We start from the raw sequence: 18788 nt of genomic DNA on the forward strand, positions 1-18788 counted from the left end.
ATAATTACTTTCATTTGCAGTTAATCTGCTGATTAGTTTTTTGATTAATCAATCAATCAATCAATTGTTTATTTAGTATATAAGGCCAAAGTATATATAAGCTCAAAAAAGGCCAAAGGTGACATTTTCAAATGTATTTTTCTGTTCAAACAAATGTCCAAAACCCTAAAATATTCAGTTTAGAATGATAATGACAACGAAAAGCAGCAGACCTTCTCATGTAAGAGGCTAGAATCAGAGAATGTTTGGCTTTCTTTCACAGTCTATTCATCACATTTGAATAGACCGAGACCATTCTGAGCCAAATGCCTGTTATTTTGATTAGAAAAGTTCTTCAGGTTTAAATATTAATCAGCAAATCATTTAATAATTTGGAACTGACTTGTAATCTTGTATTTGTTCTAGCTACTGTGTTATTGAGATACCGACTGATGAATATTTCTGGAAAATTAGATGAAGGTAAAAGGTGCTAATACAATGTTTAAGAGCCTTTTTGTCCAGTGGAGGTTGAAGCCGATCGGTAGGGCCACAACAGCAGCTGTCATAAATGATTCTGTTTACAGACAGTCAGGCAGACAGGGAAGAGCCACTGCACCACTCACCACCTGCTCCCAGAACCACATTAGTATCTCACAAGTGCTGCTGAAAGTCAACTGAAAATGACCAACTGATCCTTAATACTAAGAAAAGCCTCAGACAGCAGTAATCACCATACTGCAGCTTTGTGTCCTATGGCACGTTAGCATTGTTTACCACAAATAGCTACCCTTTGTTACACCACAGCGTAGGGGAACCAGGAGAAAGGAAATCAAATAAAAGTGCCACCCAACTCTACAGATCCCAGGGCTGGTCTAAATACTATTTACAATAATTGTATGCAGGTTGCACAGGTCTGACATACGGTCAGTTTACTTGTGGCTGCTATGGCAGTCTCCAGTTTTAGGGACTGTGATTTATTGGAAGCTGTTAGTCAGCTGTCCCAGTCTGCAGGGAAGTGTTAATTACCACAGGGAAAGTGTGCAGTGAAAGTCCCTCCAGAGAACTGCATGCAGGATGTGTCTCTCGTTGTCTTTCCTCTCAGTGGAGAATTGGCTGAGTAATTTGTTTCAGCCCTGCCTTGTAGGGCTGCACAATTAATTGCAATTTTATCGAACTCGCACTATGGACTAGTGCAATATCCAAATCGCAGGGGGGGCGCAATATTTCTTAAAGGCAAAATATGTGTCAAACCATTCTGAATGAAGTATTGTGGTGCTGCAGAGACGTCGTGGGCCTACAAATCCTTTTACAAAACATCTTTGGTACAGATTCTCGCAAAAGTCACACTACATGACTATAGTACATTTTTATTTGTGGGAGGGAATGATCCAAAAAAATGGATCATTCCCTCCAATATCGTGAATCATATCGCAATCGCAACAAAATCAAAATAATCGCAATTTGACATTTTCCTCATATCGTGCAGCCCTGCTGCCTTGTAGTTCTTGGCCCTCCTCTCCTCCTCATCATTCAGGTGAATTTGTTTACGCAACTGAATCTGTCATATTCAACGATCTGTAGTCAGTTTGAATAAATTTTTGAAATAGGCCGGGGTAATTGTCATTTCTATGATGAACAAAATAGTTTATGGGCCGATTTTCAGTAATTGTATACTGAAGATTTACTGTGATTATTAATCATTAATTTAAGCGCTTTTCGTCTCTTAAAGGGAGACACTACAGGCGAAAATATAATTTTTCAATTTTGAGTCTTCTTTCAGGAAAATAAAATAAATAAAACGTCCCAAATACACATTTAGGTACTTTCCTACAGTTTGTCTGTTTGCACCTGTAGATTTTTCCTAAATTAACCAAACGTTAGCATTACATAATGCCTCATTTGCATAGTTAAACATACAAATTCAGAAAACTTGTAATACAAAGAATACTTGTCTCAGTGTAAGGGCGCTGACACACCAACCCGATTATCGGCCGTTAGACAGATTGGCGAGGTCGGTGACTCGAGTCTGGTCGGTGTGTTCTGTGCCGTCGTCCGTCCGAGGAGCTGTTGGCCTTCATTTTGGCCGACCTGACGTGTTCAGTCGGAGACAGGGCAGTCGGGACTCACCCGGAAATGGCGAGCGGATGAGCCTCTCAAAATCTGATGAAAATCTTTGAAACTGACCTTTGTTGATCTGAAATTAAGACAGATTCAGCAACTGCACGGCCTAATTCTCTCTTAGAATGTTTTCAGAAACACGTTTCAGTGAACTATTTTAGTACAATATGAGATCGTATTCTGAACGAGACGCCATGACAGTCTGGCTGTGAATTTCTGGAGAAAAAAGACCCACGTGACGCGTTCGTCCAATCAGCTGCCGGTTTACATTTTCTGGGAAACAATACAGATTAGCGCCGCCTGCTGCTATGGAGACGCATTACGTTTCAAGCACGCGCAGAGCATACGCTCAAGTCGGTGTCGCCTCAGTGTGTTTTGAGGCATTTTTTTGGACCTCGGGGACCCGACTGATCAGTCCGACTGACTTTTCTGCCGACGGTCGGCCGTCTGGTTGGTGTCTAACAGCTTTAAGTGATCAACTGGGGAAGTTTCATGGTGATCTGTCTAAAATGTTTTACCCTATTTACCTGCAAAATGTATGGAATTTCGCAATACATGTCTTAAAGGCCGTTTTCTCAAAATGTATTTTTCTCATTTATTTTTTTACCTTTATTTATCCAGGTAAGTCTATTGAGAAGAAATTCTCATTTGCAACGGCGACCTGTCACATTTACACAGTTCCACATTCATACCTGGAAGCTGCCCAGTACAAACACAGTCTGATCTGCTGGCCACTGAGCAGCTCCACTGGAGCAGTTGGGGTTAAGGGCCTTGCTCAAGGGCACCTCAGTGGTGGTGATGAGGGAGGGACAAGCACTGCTCTTTCACTTCTCCCCACCCAGATTTTTATCCTGTCGGGTCTGGGGATTAAACCGACGACCTCCCGGTCACAAGCTCGCTCTTTAACCTCTCGGCCACCACTGCCCCACTGAATTATATAACTCATACCCATACCCAGAATAGATTTTTTTAAGGCTGTTTCCTGATTTATGGAGTGATAAACTGTAAGAACTGTAAGAAACTTTGACTCTAATATGTCAACAAAATTAAACTTGTTCTGTTCAGGAAATGTATGCAATAATAGAATGCCTAATTTACGTATTTAAAAATACCAGTTCAGAAAACTTGTAATACAAAAACATATTGCCTTAATATAAGTAATCAACTGAGGAAGTTTCATAGTGATATCTATTTGTTAAAATATTTTCCCTATTTAACCTGTAGTGTCTCCCCCCCTAAATGCACTAATAAACAAAGGACTGCTTCATTAAACCAATTAGAAATATCTTAGGAACACTTGGTCCAAAGAAGTTAATCAAATATGTATATGTTTAAGAAAGTTTGTGAAAGTTTTATTCTGGTGTTTCAATTGAGTTGTCATCCAGGTTCCATGGCCTTTTAAAGATGTTAAAGCCTTCATTTACTTACAGATAGGATGTGCTACTAATGATATACAGAAGTCAGGACTGTCCTTACAGCAGGAGAAGACAACCCAAATCCTTCATGAAGGCCTTTATCTCAGATGATAGAAGACTGTAATAATGGGAGCTGTCATGAATGTCCCATCTCTAATATCTGACTCTTCCTGCTCATGCCTGGCATCAGACAGATTGATGGCTCTCTCATTAGCTGGGCTGTAATGAGTCCCCGTTCAAAAGTACTCCACACTGTCTCCTGCCAGGACGGATAGAGTTACGAGCTTCAGACCAAACTTGAGAGAACTTTGCCAGTTTGACTTTGTACAAATAAGAAAACCTATAAAAGTTGTAAAATGACTCCCTGTCTCTGTGTTTTCAGGAGAAGCCATTAACCAAGTCACTGCAGAGGGGAGAAGATCCTCAGTTTGACCAAGTAAGTGATGAGAAATAGGCTGCACAATATATTGTTTTGTTATCGTCATCGCAAAATCAACTTGGCAAAAGTTGCGACATATCGCGAAAGACACTCAGAGATTTTTTCAAAGAAAATATCAGTAGAAAACGGCACTTTAAAATGTAACTGTCATGCTTTTTTTAATGGTGCCTTTTATATTCAATTCAATGTTCAATTTGTTAAATAAAAGAATGTTGGAAAAGATTTTCTTTCATTTGTTTCAAATATCTATTTATTTATCGCAAGTAATATCCTTATCGCGATATATAACAACGTTATTGCATATGGCATATTTTCCTTGTATCGTGCAGCCCTAATTAGAAATACCAGTAACAGCAGCTGTTAGAAACAAAAGTGATCTAAAAGTGACGTACTGAGCTGATGAAATGACCTTACTGCACGAGATGACATTTTGTGGTTGTATTTTTAATCTCCAAATGTTCGACATTATAACCGGCAAGCGATTATATAAAAGACCATCAATGAACTGTTTTGCCTCTCCCTGTGAGCACCTAGGCATGTAGGTAGGTAGGTAGGTAGGTAGGTTTTTAAATACTGCTCTAGTATGATGCACTGTAACATGAAAGAGCTGATGGGTGAAAGCCCTGCTCACATCCCAAAAGCTCTTTCAGATTCAGTCCAGGGCCGGAGTGTTTACCTGCCACTGGCTCTGCGCTAGGTGTGTCCAGCAGGTCTGTGGCTCTGCAGAGAAGGTTCTTTCACAGCCACAGAGGTGTGTTTGTGCTGCTGCGTGAGGCCATTCAGCAGCCACACAGAGCCAGGATTCTTCTCCGGCCTCGTGCTGAATGAAGGGCTCGCTGTGTTCCCAAGCCCGTCCAGACTCTCCTCCCTTCCTGTGTGCCCGGCCCATCCCACCCGTTCCTTCCTTTCCCTCTCTCTCCCCTCAAAACTGAGGGAGGCTTCCCCATGGGCACCTTGTCTCTCTGCATAGTCCCAATGAGGTCCAGCTCACCCTTCAGTCTCGTCTCTCTCCATAAATGTAGCTTTGGAATTTACTTAAAAGCTCCCTCATTTCCCCCGCGACTCCATTTATTGTTCAAATGTAGGAAACATAATGAGACGTAAATGAATTATCTCGTGCTGCTTAAAGGTTTGTGTAAATTGCTGTACAAATAAACAAAGGAAACACTGATTACTATCTCTTACTTTGGTATGTTAACTGCCAAAGACAAACATGCATTTGCACGATGTATGTCCTCTTCTTCCAGCTGATAAGCACCATGAGCTCTTTGGCTGAGTACTGTCTCCCCTCCATCCTGCGCACGTTGTTCGACTGGTACAAAAGACAAAATGGACTAGATGAGGAGTTGCACGAGTACCGGCCAAGAGCCAACACCAAGTCCAAGAAGTGAGAATCATTAAATTGATTACTACATGCAACAATGTGCCACTTCTAGGCAATGTAAAGAAGCAGTGGGGAATCTCACATGTACTGTATGATTGTAGCAAACCTGTCGCTTCTGTTTTTCCTCTCCGTACCAGTGATGAGCAGCAGAAAGATTATCTACTTGAAAGGAGGGATTTGGCCATCGACTTCATCTTCTCTCTTGTACTTATAGAGGTTTTGAAACAGGTGACTTGACTTAACTGTTGCACACAAAAGCTGCTTAGTTTATGTCATTATTTTATGATATAAAACTTAAGTAGAGCTGTTATGAGTTTCTACTGCTGAAAAAAGAAAATAAATATATCATGTCCGGTAGTTTATGAATATGTTGTTGAACATTCATTCTCATGCCATTGTGTCTCCTGATTTTAAACTAGATGCCGCTCCACCCGGTCCTTGACAGTTTGGTCAATGAAGTCATTAATTTGGCATTTAAGCACTTTAGACACAAAGAAGGGTACGGTCTCGATTTTTTTTCCAACACTGTTCCTTCTTTCTTTCAGTTTGAAGTATCTTTAAGGTTTGTTTTTCTCTGTCTCATGTTGTGTTACCCGCAGGTATCATGGTCCGAACACTGGCAACATGCACACTGTAGCAGACCTTTATGCTGAAATCATAGGAGTATTAGCTCAGTCCAAGTAAGTAGCAAAGACAGAACTATGATTATATAATAGAATATTATTGTTTTTCTTTATCATCGGTCTTGATTGGCTCGTAAATCTTCACTCTCTGCTCTGTTGGGCTTTGGCTTCATGCCACATTATAATGGTGTGTTACCATTCCTCATGCCTTTCTGCAAAACATCTCATCTGGAACAGACACTAGGGACGACACACTTTTGGACAGGTCCCCTTCACACCAAACTAGGACTGGAAATTGATGTCTGTTTATTTGAAGTTTTCAGATCATTGCAGTAAGGAACAAACCCTTAAAATAGAGAGAGGCTGGGTGAGCACACTGCATACCTTCTTTCCAAAGTGTGCTCTGCTTAATTTCCAGCAGGAGAAACTTCACTCTTTACTTTCTTTACTTATCTTTACTTTTCTCTGAGTTCAAGAAAAAAAAAAAAAATTGTTACTGTGAACTGAAATGATTTAGGTATAATAACTCATAGTTGTATTTGGAGTATCTGCAGAGAGATTGATGCTGTTTTGAGGAAGTTTACATGTGGTTTCTCAATCACTGTTTGTGTCCATATAACTGATAGCAAATCCTCCTCCCATGATTAAGATGCAGAAACAACTGTATTCATTTTCACCACCAGGCACCAGGGAAGAGGTTAATAGATGCTCATAGTAAGCTCCCATGATGAATTATCTTCTAAATTTAGACCAGCTGAAGAATCCCATCTCTGGTTCAATTTGGGCAATGGATCAGGTGCTAGGCGAGGAGTTCATCTTGGGGCACAGACTCAGAGTCTGCATACTGAGGGTAAGACGAGGGGATGGTATTTTTGGGAGGCATGCTCCCTGAATAATGTCTGTATTTCACTGCGTCACGACTCTGAAGTGAAGGAACCTTTTTGTGGATGTGCTGATTTGGGCTTTGTCTGACTGAGCTATACAGGCATGTCTTTATATAGAATCTCATTTCATTTTTTTTTCTCTCTCTCAGGTTTCCTGCTGTGAAGAAGAAGTTTATGACTGAGCTAAAGGAGCTGCGGCAGAAAGAGCAGAGTCCTTATGTAGTCCAGAGTACTATAACCCTTGTCATGGGGGTCAAGTTCTTCCGAATTAAGATGTATCCCGTTGAAGATTTTGAAGCCTCTTTTCAGTTCATGCAGGTACAACAGTCTTCTATGATCTACAGTTGTGCTCATAAGTTTATGAATCCATGCTAAAGTTGACTAAAATGAGGAATACAAAATCATCTTTTGGAAATTGATCTTAATGCCTTAATTAAAAAAAGGAGGAAAAATCCAACCCTTTAAGGACACCAATTTTCTTTGTGAATGTATCGTAAATTAATAACATGTTCTTCCTTAAAATACAGGGGACGTAAGTCAGTCCACCCCTATGTTAAATTCCCATAGAGGCAGGCAGACTTTTATTTTGAAAGGCCAGTTATTTCATGGATCCAGGATACTATGATGCTGATAAAGTTCCCTTGGCCTTTGGAATTAAAATAGCCCCCCCACATCATCACATAGCCTTCACCATACCTAGAGATTGGCATGGTTTTATGCCAGTTAGCCTAATAGCTGGTTTGATTTGCATTGAGAGATGATTTTATGGAAAGTACCCCATGCCAATCTCTAGGTATGGTGAAGGGTATGTGATGATGTGTGTGTGTGGGGGGGGGCTATTTTAATTCCAAAGGCCAAGGGAACTTTATCAGGATGCATAGTATCCTGGATCCATGGGTTCATAAACGTATGAGCGCAACTGTATACCAGGGGTCTTCAACATTGTTTAGACAATCAGTTTTAGACAAGCAGGGGCCCCCTACTACATATATTGTATAAAATTGAGTTGCATAATAAACTGGACCTACAATAGCGTGTAGGGTGGCCTAAGGCCTTCACACACTTACCTTTTTAATGGTGCCCTATAATACTAAGTCAATAAAATAATCATCATTATGTTTAACATACATGCGGAAGGCACAGTGAATCCATAAGCTCACCTGTATCTGTGGGTGGCTACCTTACAGGCCAGTAAGCGTATCATCAATGTTGTTGAGGTTGAATAGGCCGATTTATCTTTGCTAATAATATGTTGGATTCATGTTTATGTATATTTTCAGACATATTTTAATTTTGGAGGGGAAAAACTTAAAGTGCTCATATTATGCTTTTTGTCTTTTTCCCCTTTCCTTTATTGTGTTATATATCTTTTTGTGCACGTTATGGGTTTACAAAGTGAAAAATCCCAAGTCCACCCCAAAGGGACTTACCATCTCCAACAGAAAACACTGTTCACAAACTGCTCCAAACAGCTCTATTGTAGTCCAGCCTTTACTTCAGAGACAAACGTGGTCACTTTGGAACACACGTTATAATGCTCGCCTAGCTGCTAGCATGGCACGCCCTCATACTCTGCTTCTGACTGGCTAGTAGTCCTTACCTAGGTACTGTCAGGGCACGCCCTCATTCTCTGCTTCTGACTGGCTAGTAGTCCTTACCTAGGTACTGTCAGGGCACGCCCTCATACTCTGCTTCTGACTGGCTAGTAGTCCTTACCTAGGTACTGTCAGGGCACGCCCTCATAGTCTGCTTCTGACTGGCTAGTAGTCCTTACCTAGCTACTGTCAGAGCACGCCCTCATAGTCTGCTTCTGACTGGCTAGTAGTCCTTACCTAGCTACTGTCAGAGCACGCCCTCATAGTCTGCTTCTGACTGGCTAGTAGTCCTTACCTAGGTACTGAGCATGTGCGACTCCCAACAAAGATGGAACAGAAGTGAGATGTCTCACTCTGTAGCTAAAACAGAGAGCTCAACACACAGGGTGAAAAGAGGAGCTGCAGCAATGTGCAGTACAACAAAAATGTGGTGTTTTCTGAAAATTAAACCACATAAACCTATTCTGGTACAACCTCTAAATACAATTATGAACCTGAAAATGAGCATAATATGAGCACTTTATAACTACTAAGTATTAACCAATAATTTGGCAGCCCCTCTGCAGTGACTCTGAGGGTTTTATGTTGTAAGCTAAATATTCACACTTTCTTTGTTTTGTTTTTTTACTTAAACATAGGCTTATATGACCATTATGTAGAAATATGTACAATACATCCTCAGGGCTGTTTGCTGCCCTTTGATCTTGGCTATGTTTCCCATCAGCTTTGTACATTCAGTTTTGGCCATGCAGTATCAAGTCTGTTTATCTCTTGGGTAAAAAATACCTTTTTATTGCGTGTTTAATCATTTACTACTCTCGTTTCTACAGGAGTGTGCCCAATATTTCCTGGAAGTCAAGGACAAGGACATTAAGCATGCCTTGGCTGGTCTCTTTGTTGAAATTTTGGTTCCTGTTGCAGCAGTAAGTTGTTTTCCTCCAGTGTGTGTTGAATGCATTACACAGTATTTCATTGAAATTGTAAAATGGCATGACTCTGCAGAGGACTGTCTTATCATGTGACCGTGTGTGATGTTGTCCTAGGCCGTGAAGAATGAAGTGAACGTACCCTGCCTGAGGAACTTTGTGGACAGCTTGTACGACACAACCCTGGACTTGTCCTCCAGAAAGAAGCACTCTCTGGTTAGTCGATGGGCAGAAAACAAACTGACTCTGATTGTCGGCCCTGTTAGTTTTTGTACACTTCTGTTTTCACTCTGACACCCTCTACCGCATGCTCAGATTTCCTTGATGCCTGTGGTCTCTGCGAATCCTCAAGCATTTCATGGTCACTCTTGTGTAATGCTCTCTTACAACGTCATTGTCCACACTAGAAATCATTTATGAGGGATTACAGGCTGCCATTTCAAAGCATAAAAAGGAGCACGGAAGCAGTAGAGTATATACAGTAGCGTCTGTTACATTCCTTCCCTCCAAAGTGTCTTCAATAAAGCTTTTCACCACAGCAGTTCACGGTGAAATGGAAAGACAACAACCCTCATGGAACAGCAGTTTGCTCTGATAGAAGCTCTACATTCCCCTGAGGCGATTATGGCTGAGAGCCACGTTTTATGAGCAGTACAGTGTCAGCAAAAAGCATAACAAAAGGAGGAAACCTCATTATGTCTTCAAAAGAAAACTGGTTTACGTCTTAAATTGCACTAATGCAGATATCGTTCAGAGATAATGCAAAATTCCTCAAATGATCCACTCAGAGGATAAACTTAAATATTAAAGGTGGAAATTATAATTGTTTAATCTAAGTCAATGTGAAGCCATTTTAACAATGCTGTATATGATGATAAAAGAACCCTAAACACAGAGTGCCCTGGTAGCTCACCTGGTAGAGCATGAGCCCCATGTACTAAGGCTAAGTCCTTACTGCAGTGGCCCAGGTTCGATTCTAACTCTTGGCCCTTTGCTGCATGTTGTCCCCCTCTCTCTCCCCTTTCCTGTCTTCAACTTTCCTATCCAATAAAAGGCCAGAAAAGCCCAAAAAGTAATAAAAAAAAAAAAAAAAAAGAGAGAACCCTAAACACTAACTGTTCTCCACACAGGCGTTTTACCCATTGGTGACGTGTCTGCTGTGTGTCAGCCAGAAACAGTTCTTCCTCAACAGATGGCATGTCTTCCTCAACAACTGCCTCTCAAATCTGAAGGTAATGTCACCTGGAAACCAGCAGCCTTTAATTCAGACGACAGGGGTCTTTATTTATCATAGAGGACTATTTGGATACATAAAGGTTGTGTGTATCAAATGTGCCCAATGATCTACGCTCCTAAGAGGAGTAAGTAAGTAAGTATCAAATGTGCATCCCTGTTGCCCAGAATGTTTGCCACCGTGCTGTATACATTGTTACTTGGTATTTAATTCAATGCGTGGCATGACAATAGTGCACTAATGCTTCGGCCAGTAATTCTACAGTAACTATTCTCGTCAGTGATTAACCCTTGTTGTTCTCCCAGGTCAAAAACTTTTTTCGACACTTGACATTTTCGTCCCTTTTTCTGACTTTCTTTTAGTTTTCACTAACACCAACTTACTACCACTAGTTTTAAACTACTTTTTGGAATTCATGGTCAATAAACCTCATTTATATGCAATTATACCTAATATTTGAGTTAAAAACCCAGAAATTATGAATTATTTTGACTAATAGTTTAGATCAGAGAAATGTATGTTGAGTGGATGAGTTTAGTCAGGATACTGATTTGAAACCATATCAATTTTCACCCGAAATTCAATGAAAATGATGAATTATATTTGCAAAGAGCGTTGTATGGAATCCATCCTTTTGTTTGTGGTAATTTGGTTAAAAAGAAACCCATATTTCTGATATAGATATTTTTAAAAGGGGTCAAATTTGACCCGAGGACAACAGGAGGGATAATATTTGTAGTATATAAGCAGAGCGTGATTACAATAATGACCTCTGTAAATATAAATTAACCTACGATTAACTTTAAGGCGGCCATTTGTTGCAAAATTGTTCTGTCATTGATTTTGTTTTATAATTGTCATTTTATTACAGAACAGAGACCCTAAAATGGCTCGTGTTGGATTGGAGTCCCTGTATCGCCTGCTGTGGGTCTACATGATCAGAATCAAGTGTGAGAGCAACACTGCAACACAGGGGTAACTGTCTTAGAACTCCTTGGCCTCAGCCAAACATGAAGGATGTATTGGATTGCATTTACAGTTTCTTCCTCAGATGTTCATTTCCGGTGGGCTTGGATGACAATTTCTCACTTTCTCGCATCGTTTTTTTAAAAATCTTTTTACAGTTATGTATCAGTAAATAATTGTGAGAAGCCGATGAAGATCATGGGCTGAAACACGTTGGTTGGTACTAAAAATATTCCTGTATTTAAGTTAAGAACAAAAAAGTTAATTCAAGTAGCAGTTTTACAGCAAACACTCTGTCCTTTTTACTGATTTTATTGGTGTTTGCAGAAAGAGGAATGCTGTTTATTTTATGTCCTGGGGTCAGGCCTGCACCAGATCGTCGGTGCCGGTGGCCCACGGGTTTATCAGCAGCATTAAAGACGGTATTATGAGTCTGAGCCCACATGAGGAATCCCAAACGGGCCAAGCCAGACTTTTGAAATGTGTTAATTAGGCTCAAAATAAACTTGTCCTAAAAAAAACCCCTCCTCTCAAGCAATGGACTACTGCACAGACCAATTAAAACAGTTTTTATGTAATTTTAACAACCTTTTAAAACGTTGTGTAATGCTTGTTTAAGGTATCCTCATAACTTGTTCTTTTCTCTGTGTCCACAGTCGCCTCAACACCATTATAACAACACTTTTCCCCAAAGGATCCCGCAGTGTGGTACCAAGAGACATGCCTCTCAATATTTTTGTCAAAATCATCCAGTTTATTGCACAGGTAAACACAACAATGTGCTATACTGAACTGTAGAGAAGTCACACTATCACACGCATGATATTTCAAGTAGCTCTCAGTTAAAACCAATATTTGGTTCAAAACATCACTTCTCTTCTTATTTCGTTACAGGAAAGGCTTGATTTTGCCATGAAAGAGATTATATTTGATCTTCTTTGTGTTGGGAAACCCGCAAAGGCCTTTAGTCTTAATCCAGAGGTACGCCTTCAACATTTAATGATGTGTTTATAGAAAAATGTAAATCAGCACTTGTAATTCTCTGAAAGTAATACTACTTTGCTTCCTTGTCCTGTCCAGTCCTGGGCTCTCTACTTTAAGTCACAGTTCTAAAAAGAAATTAAGAATAAGTTTATTCTTGCTACTTTTAGCATTTTCTTCATGTGTTGTTTCATTGTCAGTTTCCCCCGCAGGACTAATAATGCAATATTGTAAATTGATTAACAAACAGCTGAACATTAAGTTTCTTTTCTGTGCAGAGAATGAATATTGGTCTGAGAGCATTCCTGGTCATAGCCGATAAACTGCAGCAGAAGGACGGCGAGCCTCCCATGCCTAACACTGGCTGCACTTTACCCTCTGGGAATACACTCCGAGTGAAGAAGACATACCTGAGCAAAACGCTGACGGACGAGGAGGCCAAAGTCATTGGTGAGTGAAACAGACCGCGGGCACGAATGTTGAAAAGGCCATGCTCAGAATAGCAATGACAGCTTGAGCATCAAATGTTGAATTAAATATTGAACAATTGACATACTGTAAAAGAAGAAAAGAAAGGGGGGGGGGGGGGGGGGGGGGGAACACAGAAATAAAACACAAACATAGATAAATCAATCCGATTTCATCAAAGAACAAAAAAGGATGAGTTCGAGCAGTAGGCAGAAGCATAATGCTTATATAGTCCTGCCCCTACTTTACAATATTATACAGTATTATTACAAAAGAAACAAATAGAAATGTATATACAGCATACCAAAATGAACTAAAATAATGCACTTTTGCGGATGAGTAACAGTGATATCAAAGGTTTTTCCTCTGTCATCTTTATTTCCAGGGATGTCACAGTATTATTTTCATGTGCGGAAGGCTATTGACAACATCCTCAGACACCTGGACAAGGAGGTGGGACGCTGCATGATGCTGACCAATGCTCAGATGTTGAACAAAGAGCCTGAGGACATGATCACGTAAGTGCACACATCGCTGTGTCATCCTATACCAGAAAAACAATCTCATCATTGAACTCATCCTGAACTTGATTTAACCCTGCATGACAATTTGGTTATTTGTCACAACGCTTGCTTGATCAGTTTACACTTGACAGACGAACACGTTGAAAGCAAGCGTTTGCAGTTAACCTACAAATCGGATCTTTTCAGAGGTGAAAGGAAGCCTAAGATTGACTTGTTCAGGACGTGTGTCGCTGCCATTCCTCGCATCCTGCCTGACGGGATGTCCAAGCCGGAGCTCATAGACCTGCTCTCTCGGTGAGTCGCCTCTCTTGGGAAAAACCCCTCTATAAGGTAGACAAGGCACACTCTGACTGTCATCACAAGATAATTAACTAGAGATCTAAACAAGTGTTATTAAGCTTTGCGTTTTGGAGAAACAAATGTGCAGACTAAGAACCTGAATTTCCTGCTACGCCAGTTTGTGTCTCCAACCCTTTTTTTTAATTATAGGCAGCCAACTATGATTATATTTTCTTAAGCTAAAGTATCCACATGATAGGCCATGACGCCGTTTATTATTTTACTGTGTTTAAAGGTCCCATGGCATGACATTTTCACTTTGAGGTTTTTTAACATTAACATTAGTTCCCCCAGCCTGCCTATGGTCCCCCAGTGGCTAGAAATGGTGATAGGTGTAAACCGAGCCCTGGGTATCCTGCTCATCCTTTGAGAAAATGAAAGCTCAGATGGGCCGATCTGGAATCTTCCCTTTATGACGTCATAAGGGGAAAGGTTACCTCCCCTTTCTCTGCTTTGCCCGCCCAGAGAATTTGGCCCACCCATGAGAGAGAGAGAGACATCATGGCTTGAAAACGAGCAAAGTGGCAGTTGGTCAATCATTTGGCTATTTTAAAAATGTGTCAGAATAGCATCTGAAAAGGCTCTTGTCTGCTGAAAATGCACTCACAATCCATATATTTCCTACTCGTTATGATTTTGTGATTAGATGTGAGGCAACTGGAAGCTTGACAACGTGTCTTATTATATGCAACAGACTCATTTAAGGTGGCTTAAAGGGTTTTTAAGGTGGTTAAATTCCTGCCTGTCAGGTAATCTTCAGGCTAAATTGATCTGAAATGTGAACTTATTGGTAGTAAAAACAAAAAAGGATCAAACTTTATTCTTAATCGTCACATACACACTGTACAATGTAGTGAAATTCTATTACTGAACTTAACCCATCCTAGGTATTAGGAGCAGTGGACAGCTATACATACAGCGTCTGGGGAGCAACTTAAAATACGGGACTTCATTTTATTCCTAGAGAGAAAGCTGTTTCATTTTGGTCTTTCTTTGTCTTCTTTGTCAGATTGACAATCCACATGGATGACGAGCTGCGACTTATAGCCCAGAATTCCTTGCAAAGCCTGCTGGTTGATTTCTCTGACTGGCGTGACGACGTTCTGTTTGGATTCACTAGCTTCCTGTTACGTGAGGTCCAAGACACTCACCAGGGACTGTTGGATACATCGCTCAAATTACTGCTGCAACTTCTCTCACAGTGGAAACTAACCCTGGCCACGCCAGGGAAGAGCTATGACACCGCACACATACACACAGCCGAGGTACATGCCTTTGTGTCAATAATGAAATATTTTTGTGCCTAGGAAAAGACTAATCCCAATTTCAGTTTTTTCTGCTCTAACAAATGTGACAAATGTGTGTTGTAAGAACAGAAATCAAATTTATAAAGGTTTCACTTTAATCATGCAACCGTGAAATTAGCTTTTGTTTTATTTTGCCTTATTATGTGACAGCTGCTGCAGACCAGCTCAAGTCTGAAGATCCCTGCAGAGCGAGGTCCCCACTCCGCTGTGCTGCATGCTGTGGAGGGACTGGCGCTCGTGCTGCTCTGCTCCTGTCAGCTGAGCACCCGCAGACTCGCCATCGCCATACTCAAAGAGATACGAAGTCTCTTTATGACCATCGGACAGTCTGAGGTAAAATGAGACAGAGTTAAATTCCGGTGACAGAATATAGGGAAGTTGGATGTTTACAGAGTGTGGTTTTATGCTTTGCCAACTGCAGGATGATGATAAACCAATGATAGAGATCATGGACCAGCTCAGCCCTGTAATCCTGGAAAGTTATGCCAACATTGCAGTCTCTGACACAGTAAGTTGTTGGTAGCTCCAAACTAAACCTGGAGTCTCAGTCAAGATTTATTCACACTGCATTCATTTCATTTAACTTGACTTCCAGATAGAAAAGTGACATGCTCATTACTTGCGTCAACTGCAGAAATTCAAGCTCCTGTATTGTAAAGATCAGGTGTCAGTTAAACATCAAGCCGTGTGGCATCTAGTTCACAAAACAGCAAATACATGTTACGTTGACTGCAAAACAGAAGCTCGGTTTAGTGATCTAGCATGTAAAAACCTCCTGGGAAACAGCTGGAACTGAGCAGCTGTTGACCTCTGGACTCTCACTTATGTAACCATTAAGCTGTCAACATGATGCCTAAGACTCCAGATTTATTGAGAACTGGATAATACGGTTAATGTCCTTATATGCTTTATCAAATTCTGTTTCTAAATATACTGTGTGATTATCTGATGTGGAACTTCCTTTAATAACTGCCTTATTCACATTTCAATAATTATTCTTAAGCATGAGTAGGAAAAGAGAGATGGAAGACATGTTGCTGTTTGAATGTCTAGTTCGGTCATGGCCTCTGACCCTTGACCCTGCTGTCCCACTTGCTTGTTTGCAGGTGGCCCTGCCAGCTGGCCACCACGTGGACCTTCAGTGGCTCGTGGAGTGGAACGCACTGCTCGTAAACAGTCATTATGACATAAGAAGCCCGTCACACGTGTGGATCTTTGCCCAGTCGGTGAAGGACCCCTGGGTGCTGTGTGTATACAGCCTCCTCCGACAGGACAACCTGCCCAAACACTGCCCCACAGCTCTCAGCTACGCCTGGCCCTACGCCTTTACTCGAATGCAGATGCTCATGCCCCTGGTAGACACAAAGTAAGTGTTCTCGAAAATGCAACGCTTCTATTTTCTGTACATCCTGACTTAATGTTCCTGTTTTAGTATAGCCACCTGATACCAGTTCCCCATTGCATATGATAAACTTCTCCTCGAGATCACCTGTTAAAAACAGCTCAGATAAAAATAATTCTTTTCTTTTTGTATGATTCACCAGTAACCCAGTTTATGCAAAGAAGACAAGCACATCTGGCAGTGGGGACAATTACCTAACCCTGTGGAGAAACTATCTGATCCTTTGCTTTGGGGTTGCCAAACCAAGTATCATGAGCCCCGGCCATCTGAGAGCATCGACACCTGAGATCGTGGCCGCCGCCACGCCCGAGAGCGGTGTCAGCTACGATAACAAGGTAGCTGCCTCCCTGTCCTCTGACCTTATTCATTCCCCAAATGCTTTGTCTTTCCGTGATCAGGTGTTCATGTACAGAGCTTGTTGACATTCAAACTCAAAGCATCGAATTACACAGCAGCTACTTTACATGAATGGAACAGGACGCTGATATATATTTTTAACTGTACAGACACTTATCTCAATGCAGCCCTGTGTAATTAGTGGTGTTCAAGCACTTATTTGTCTGACTGAACCGTGGGTGCTTGATGTTTCAGGTTATCGGGAGCCCATCTGTGGCTTGGCTTCTGAAGCAGTTGGTTCCACTGATGAGGGCAGAGAGCATCGAGTTAACAGAGTCATTAGTTCTGGGCTTTGGTCGCACCAATTCCCTTATATTCAGGTATATCAGAAAACTGTGTTTTAGAAGTTCTAAGAATTTTCTTTGCCTTAAAGATCCTATGACATGCTGCTTTTGTATGCTTTTATATAGGCCTTAGTAGTCCCCTAATACTGTATCTGAAGTCTCTTTTATATAGGCCTTAGTGGTCCCCTAATACTGTATCCGAAGTCTCTTTTATATGGGCCTTAGTGGTCCCCTAATACTGTATCTGAAGTCTCTTTTATATAGACCTTAGTGGTCCCCTAATTCTGTATCTGAAGTCTCTTTATAAAGACCCTAGTGGTCCCCTAATACTGTATCTGAAGTCTCTTTTATATAGACCTTAGTGGTCCCCTAATACTGTATCTGAAGTCTCTTTTATATAGACCTTAGTGGTCCCCTAATACTGTATCTGAAGTCTCTTTCCCGAAATTCAGCCTTGGTGCAGAATTACAGCCACTAGAGCCAGTCCCACAATGAGCTTTCCTTAGGATGTGCCATTTCTGTGTCTGTAGCTTTAAATGCTATTGAGGAGGAGAGAGGGGGGGGGCAAGGTGGAGGGTGGGGGTGTGGCCTTGACCAACTGCCATGCTTCGCATGATGTCTCTCTCTCTCATGGGTGGGCCAAATTCTCTGGGTGGGCAAAGCAGAGAAAGGGGAGGAAACCTTTCTCCTTATGATGTCATAAAGGATAGATCCTAGATTGGCCCATCTGAGCTTTCATTTTCTCAAAGGCAGAGCAGGATACCCAGGGCTCGGTTTACACCTATCACCATTTCTAGCCACTGGGGGACCATAGGCAGGCTGGGGGAACTAATGTTAATGTTAAAAAAACCTCATAAGGTGAAATTGTCATGCCATGGGACCTTTTAACAAACCAATTTTCACATCCATTTTTTGGATTAACTGATGGTTTCAAAGATGGATGGCAGCACAGCATCATAATATGTTAGCTGCTGTAGTATTTGTCTCTTTTAATGGGACAGGAAAAGTCAAATGAAAGTCAGAGTATTATTATTATTATATAGTGCATGTTGACCAGTATGTGGGTAGATTTAAAGTGGGATTATAGTTGAGTGGTGCCTTGTTGCCATTTACAGCTGCATCTACGGTGTTTCCTAAAAATCAGATTTCCAGCTAAAATCTCTTTTCCTTAAAAATAACAATAGTCTTACTGAATGAATGAATTGTCCATTTAACTGAACGTATTGACGGTAGTTGTTTGATAAAGCATTTGATCTCACTGTGACTTGTTTATATGCTCACTGGCTGCACACAGGGAACTTGTGGAAGAGCTACACCCTCTAATGAAAGAAGCGTTAGAACGAAGACCGGAGGTTGGTTGATTTTGATTTACAGCACAGTACACAACATAAACAAGGTATATACAGTTGGATTTCATGTGTAAACTACACAGTGGACTGTAATGTTACCAGAGAGTGTATCAGAAAATCTCAGTCACTAAATATGGATTCATTATATTATTACCAGGACTTTTGTCATTCAGGA

General features: G+C 41.0%; 1 protein-coding gene across 8 annotated transcripts in view; it reads left to right on the forward strand.

Annotated features, from left to right (window-relative positions):
• Positions 1–18788, forward strand: part of LOC144514792 (protein furry homolog) — a 66251-nt gene that overhangs the window by 19555 nt on the left and 27908 nt on the right. For all 8 annotated transcript variants that reach the window (XR_013501592.1, XM_078245651.1, XM_078245634.1 and 5 more), the window contains exons 3-24: positions 3895–3948; positions 5199–5338; positions 5473–5563; positions 5755–5834; positions 5935–6015; positions 6992–7160; positions 9268–9360; positions 9481–9579; positions 10494–10595; positions 11469–11572; positions 12220–12328; positions 12458–12544; positions 12823–12994; positions 13398–13530; positions 13723–13830; positions 14885–15140; positions 15333–15515; positions 15604–15690; positions 16289–16548; positions 16727–16919; positions 17176–17300; positions 18559–18616. Coding sequence is in view for 7 of the 8 variants with exons in the window: in XM_078245651.1 (XP_078101777.1) it covers positions 3895–3948; positions 5199–5338; positions 5473–5563; positions 5755–5834; positions 5935–6015; positions 6992–7160; positions 9268–9360; positions 9481–9579; positions 10494–10595; positions 11469–11572; positions 12220–12328; positions 12458–12544; positions 12823–12994; positions 13398–13530; positions 13723–13830; positions 14885–15140; positions 15333–15515; positions 15604–15690; positions 16289–16548; positions 16727–16919; positions 17176–17300; positions 18559–18616 (2784 nt within the window). In the remaining variant the exon portion in view is untranslated. The remainder of the gene's footprint in view (positions 1–3894; positions 3949–5198; positions 5339–5472; positions 5564–5754; positions 5835–5934; positions 6016–6991; positions 7161–9267; positions 9361–9480; positions 9580–10493; positions 10596–11468; positions 11573–12219; positions 12329–12457; positions 12545–12822; positions 12995–13397; positions 13531–13722; positions 13831–14884; positions 15141–15332; positions 15516–15603; positions 15691–16288; positions 16549–16726; positions 16920–17175; positions 17301–18558; positions 18617–18788) is intronic.

Source organism: Sander vitreus, chromosome 3, assembly GCF_031162955.1.
Source record: "Sander vitreus isolate 19-12246 chromosome 3, sanVit1, whole genome shotgun sequence".
NCBI classification, from domain to species: Eukaryota; Metazoa; Chordata; class Actinopteri; order Perciformes; family Percidae; genus Sander; species Sander vitreus.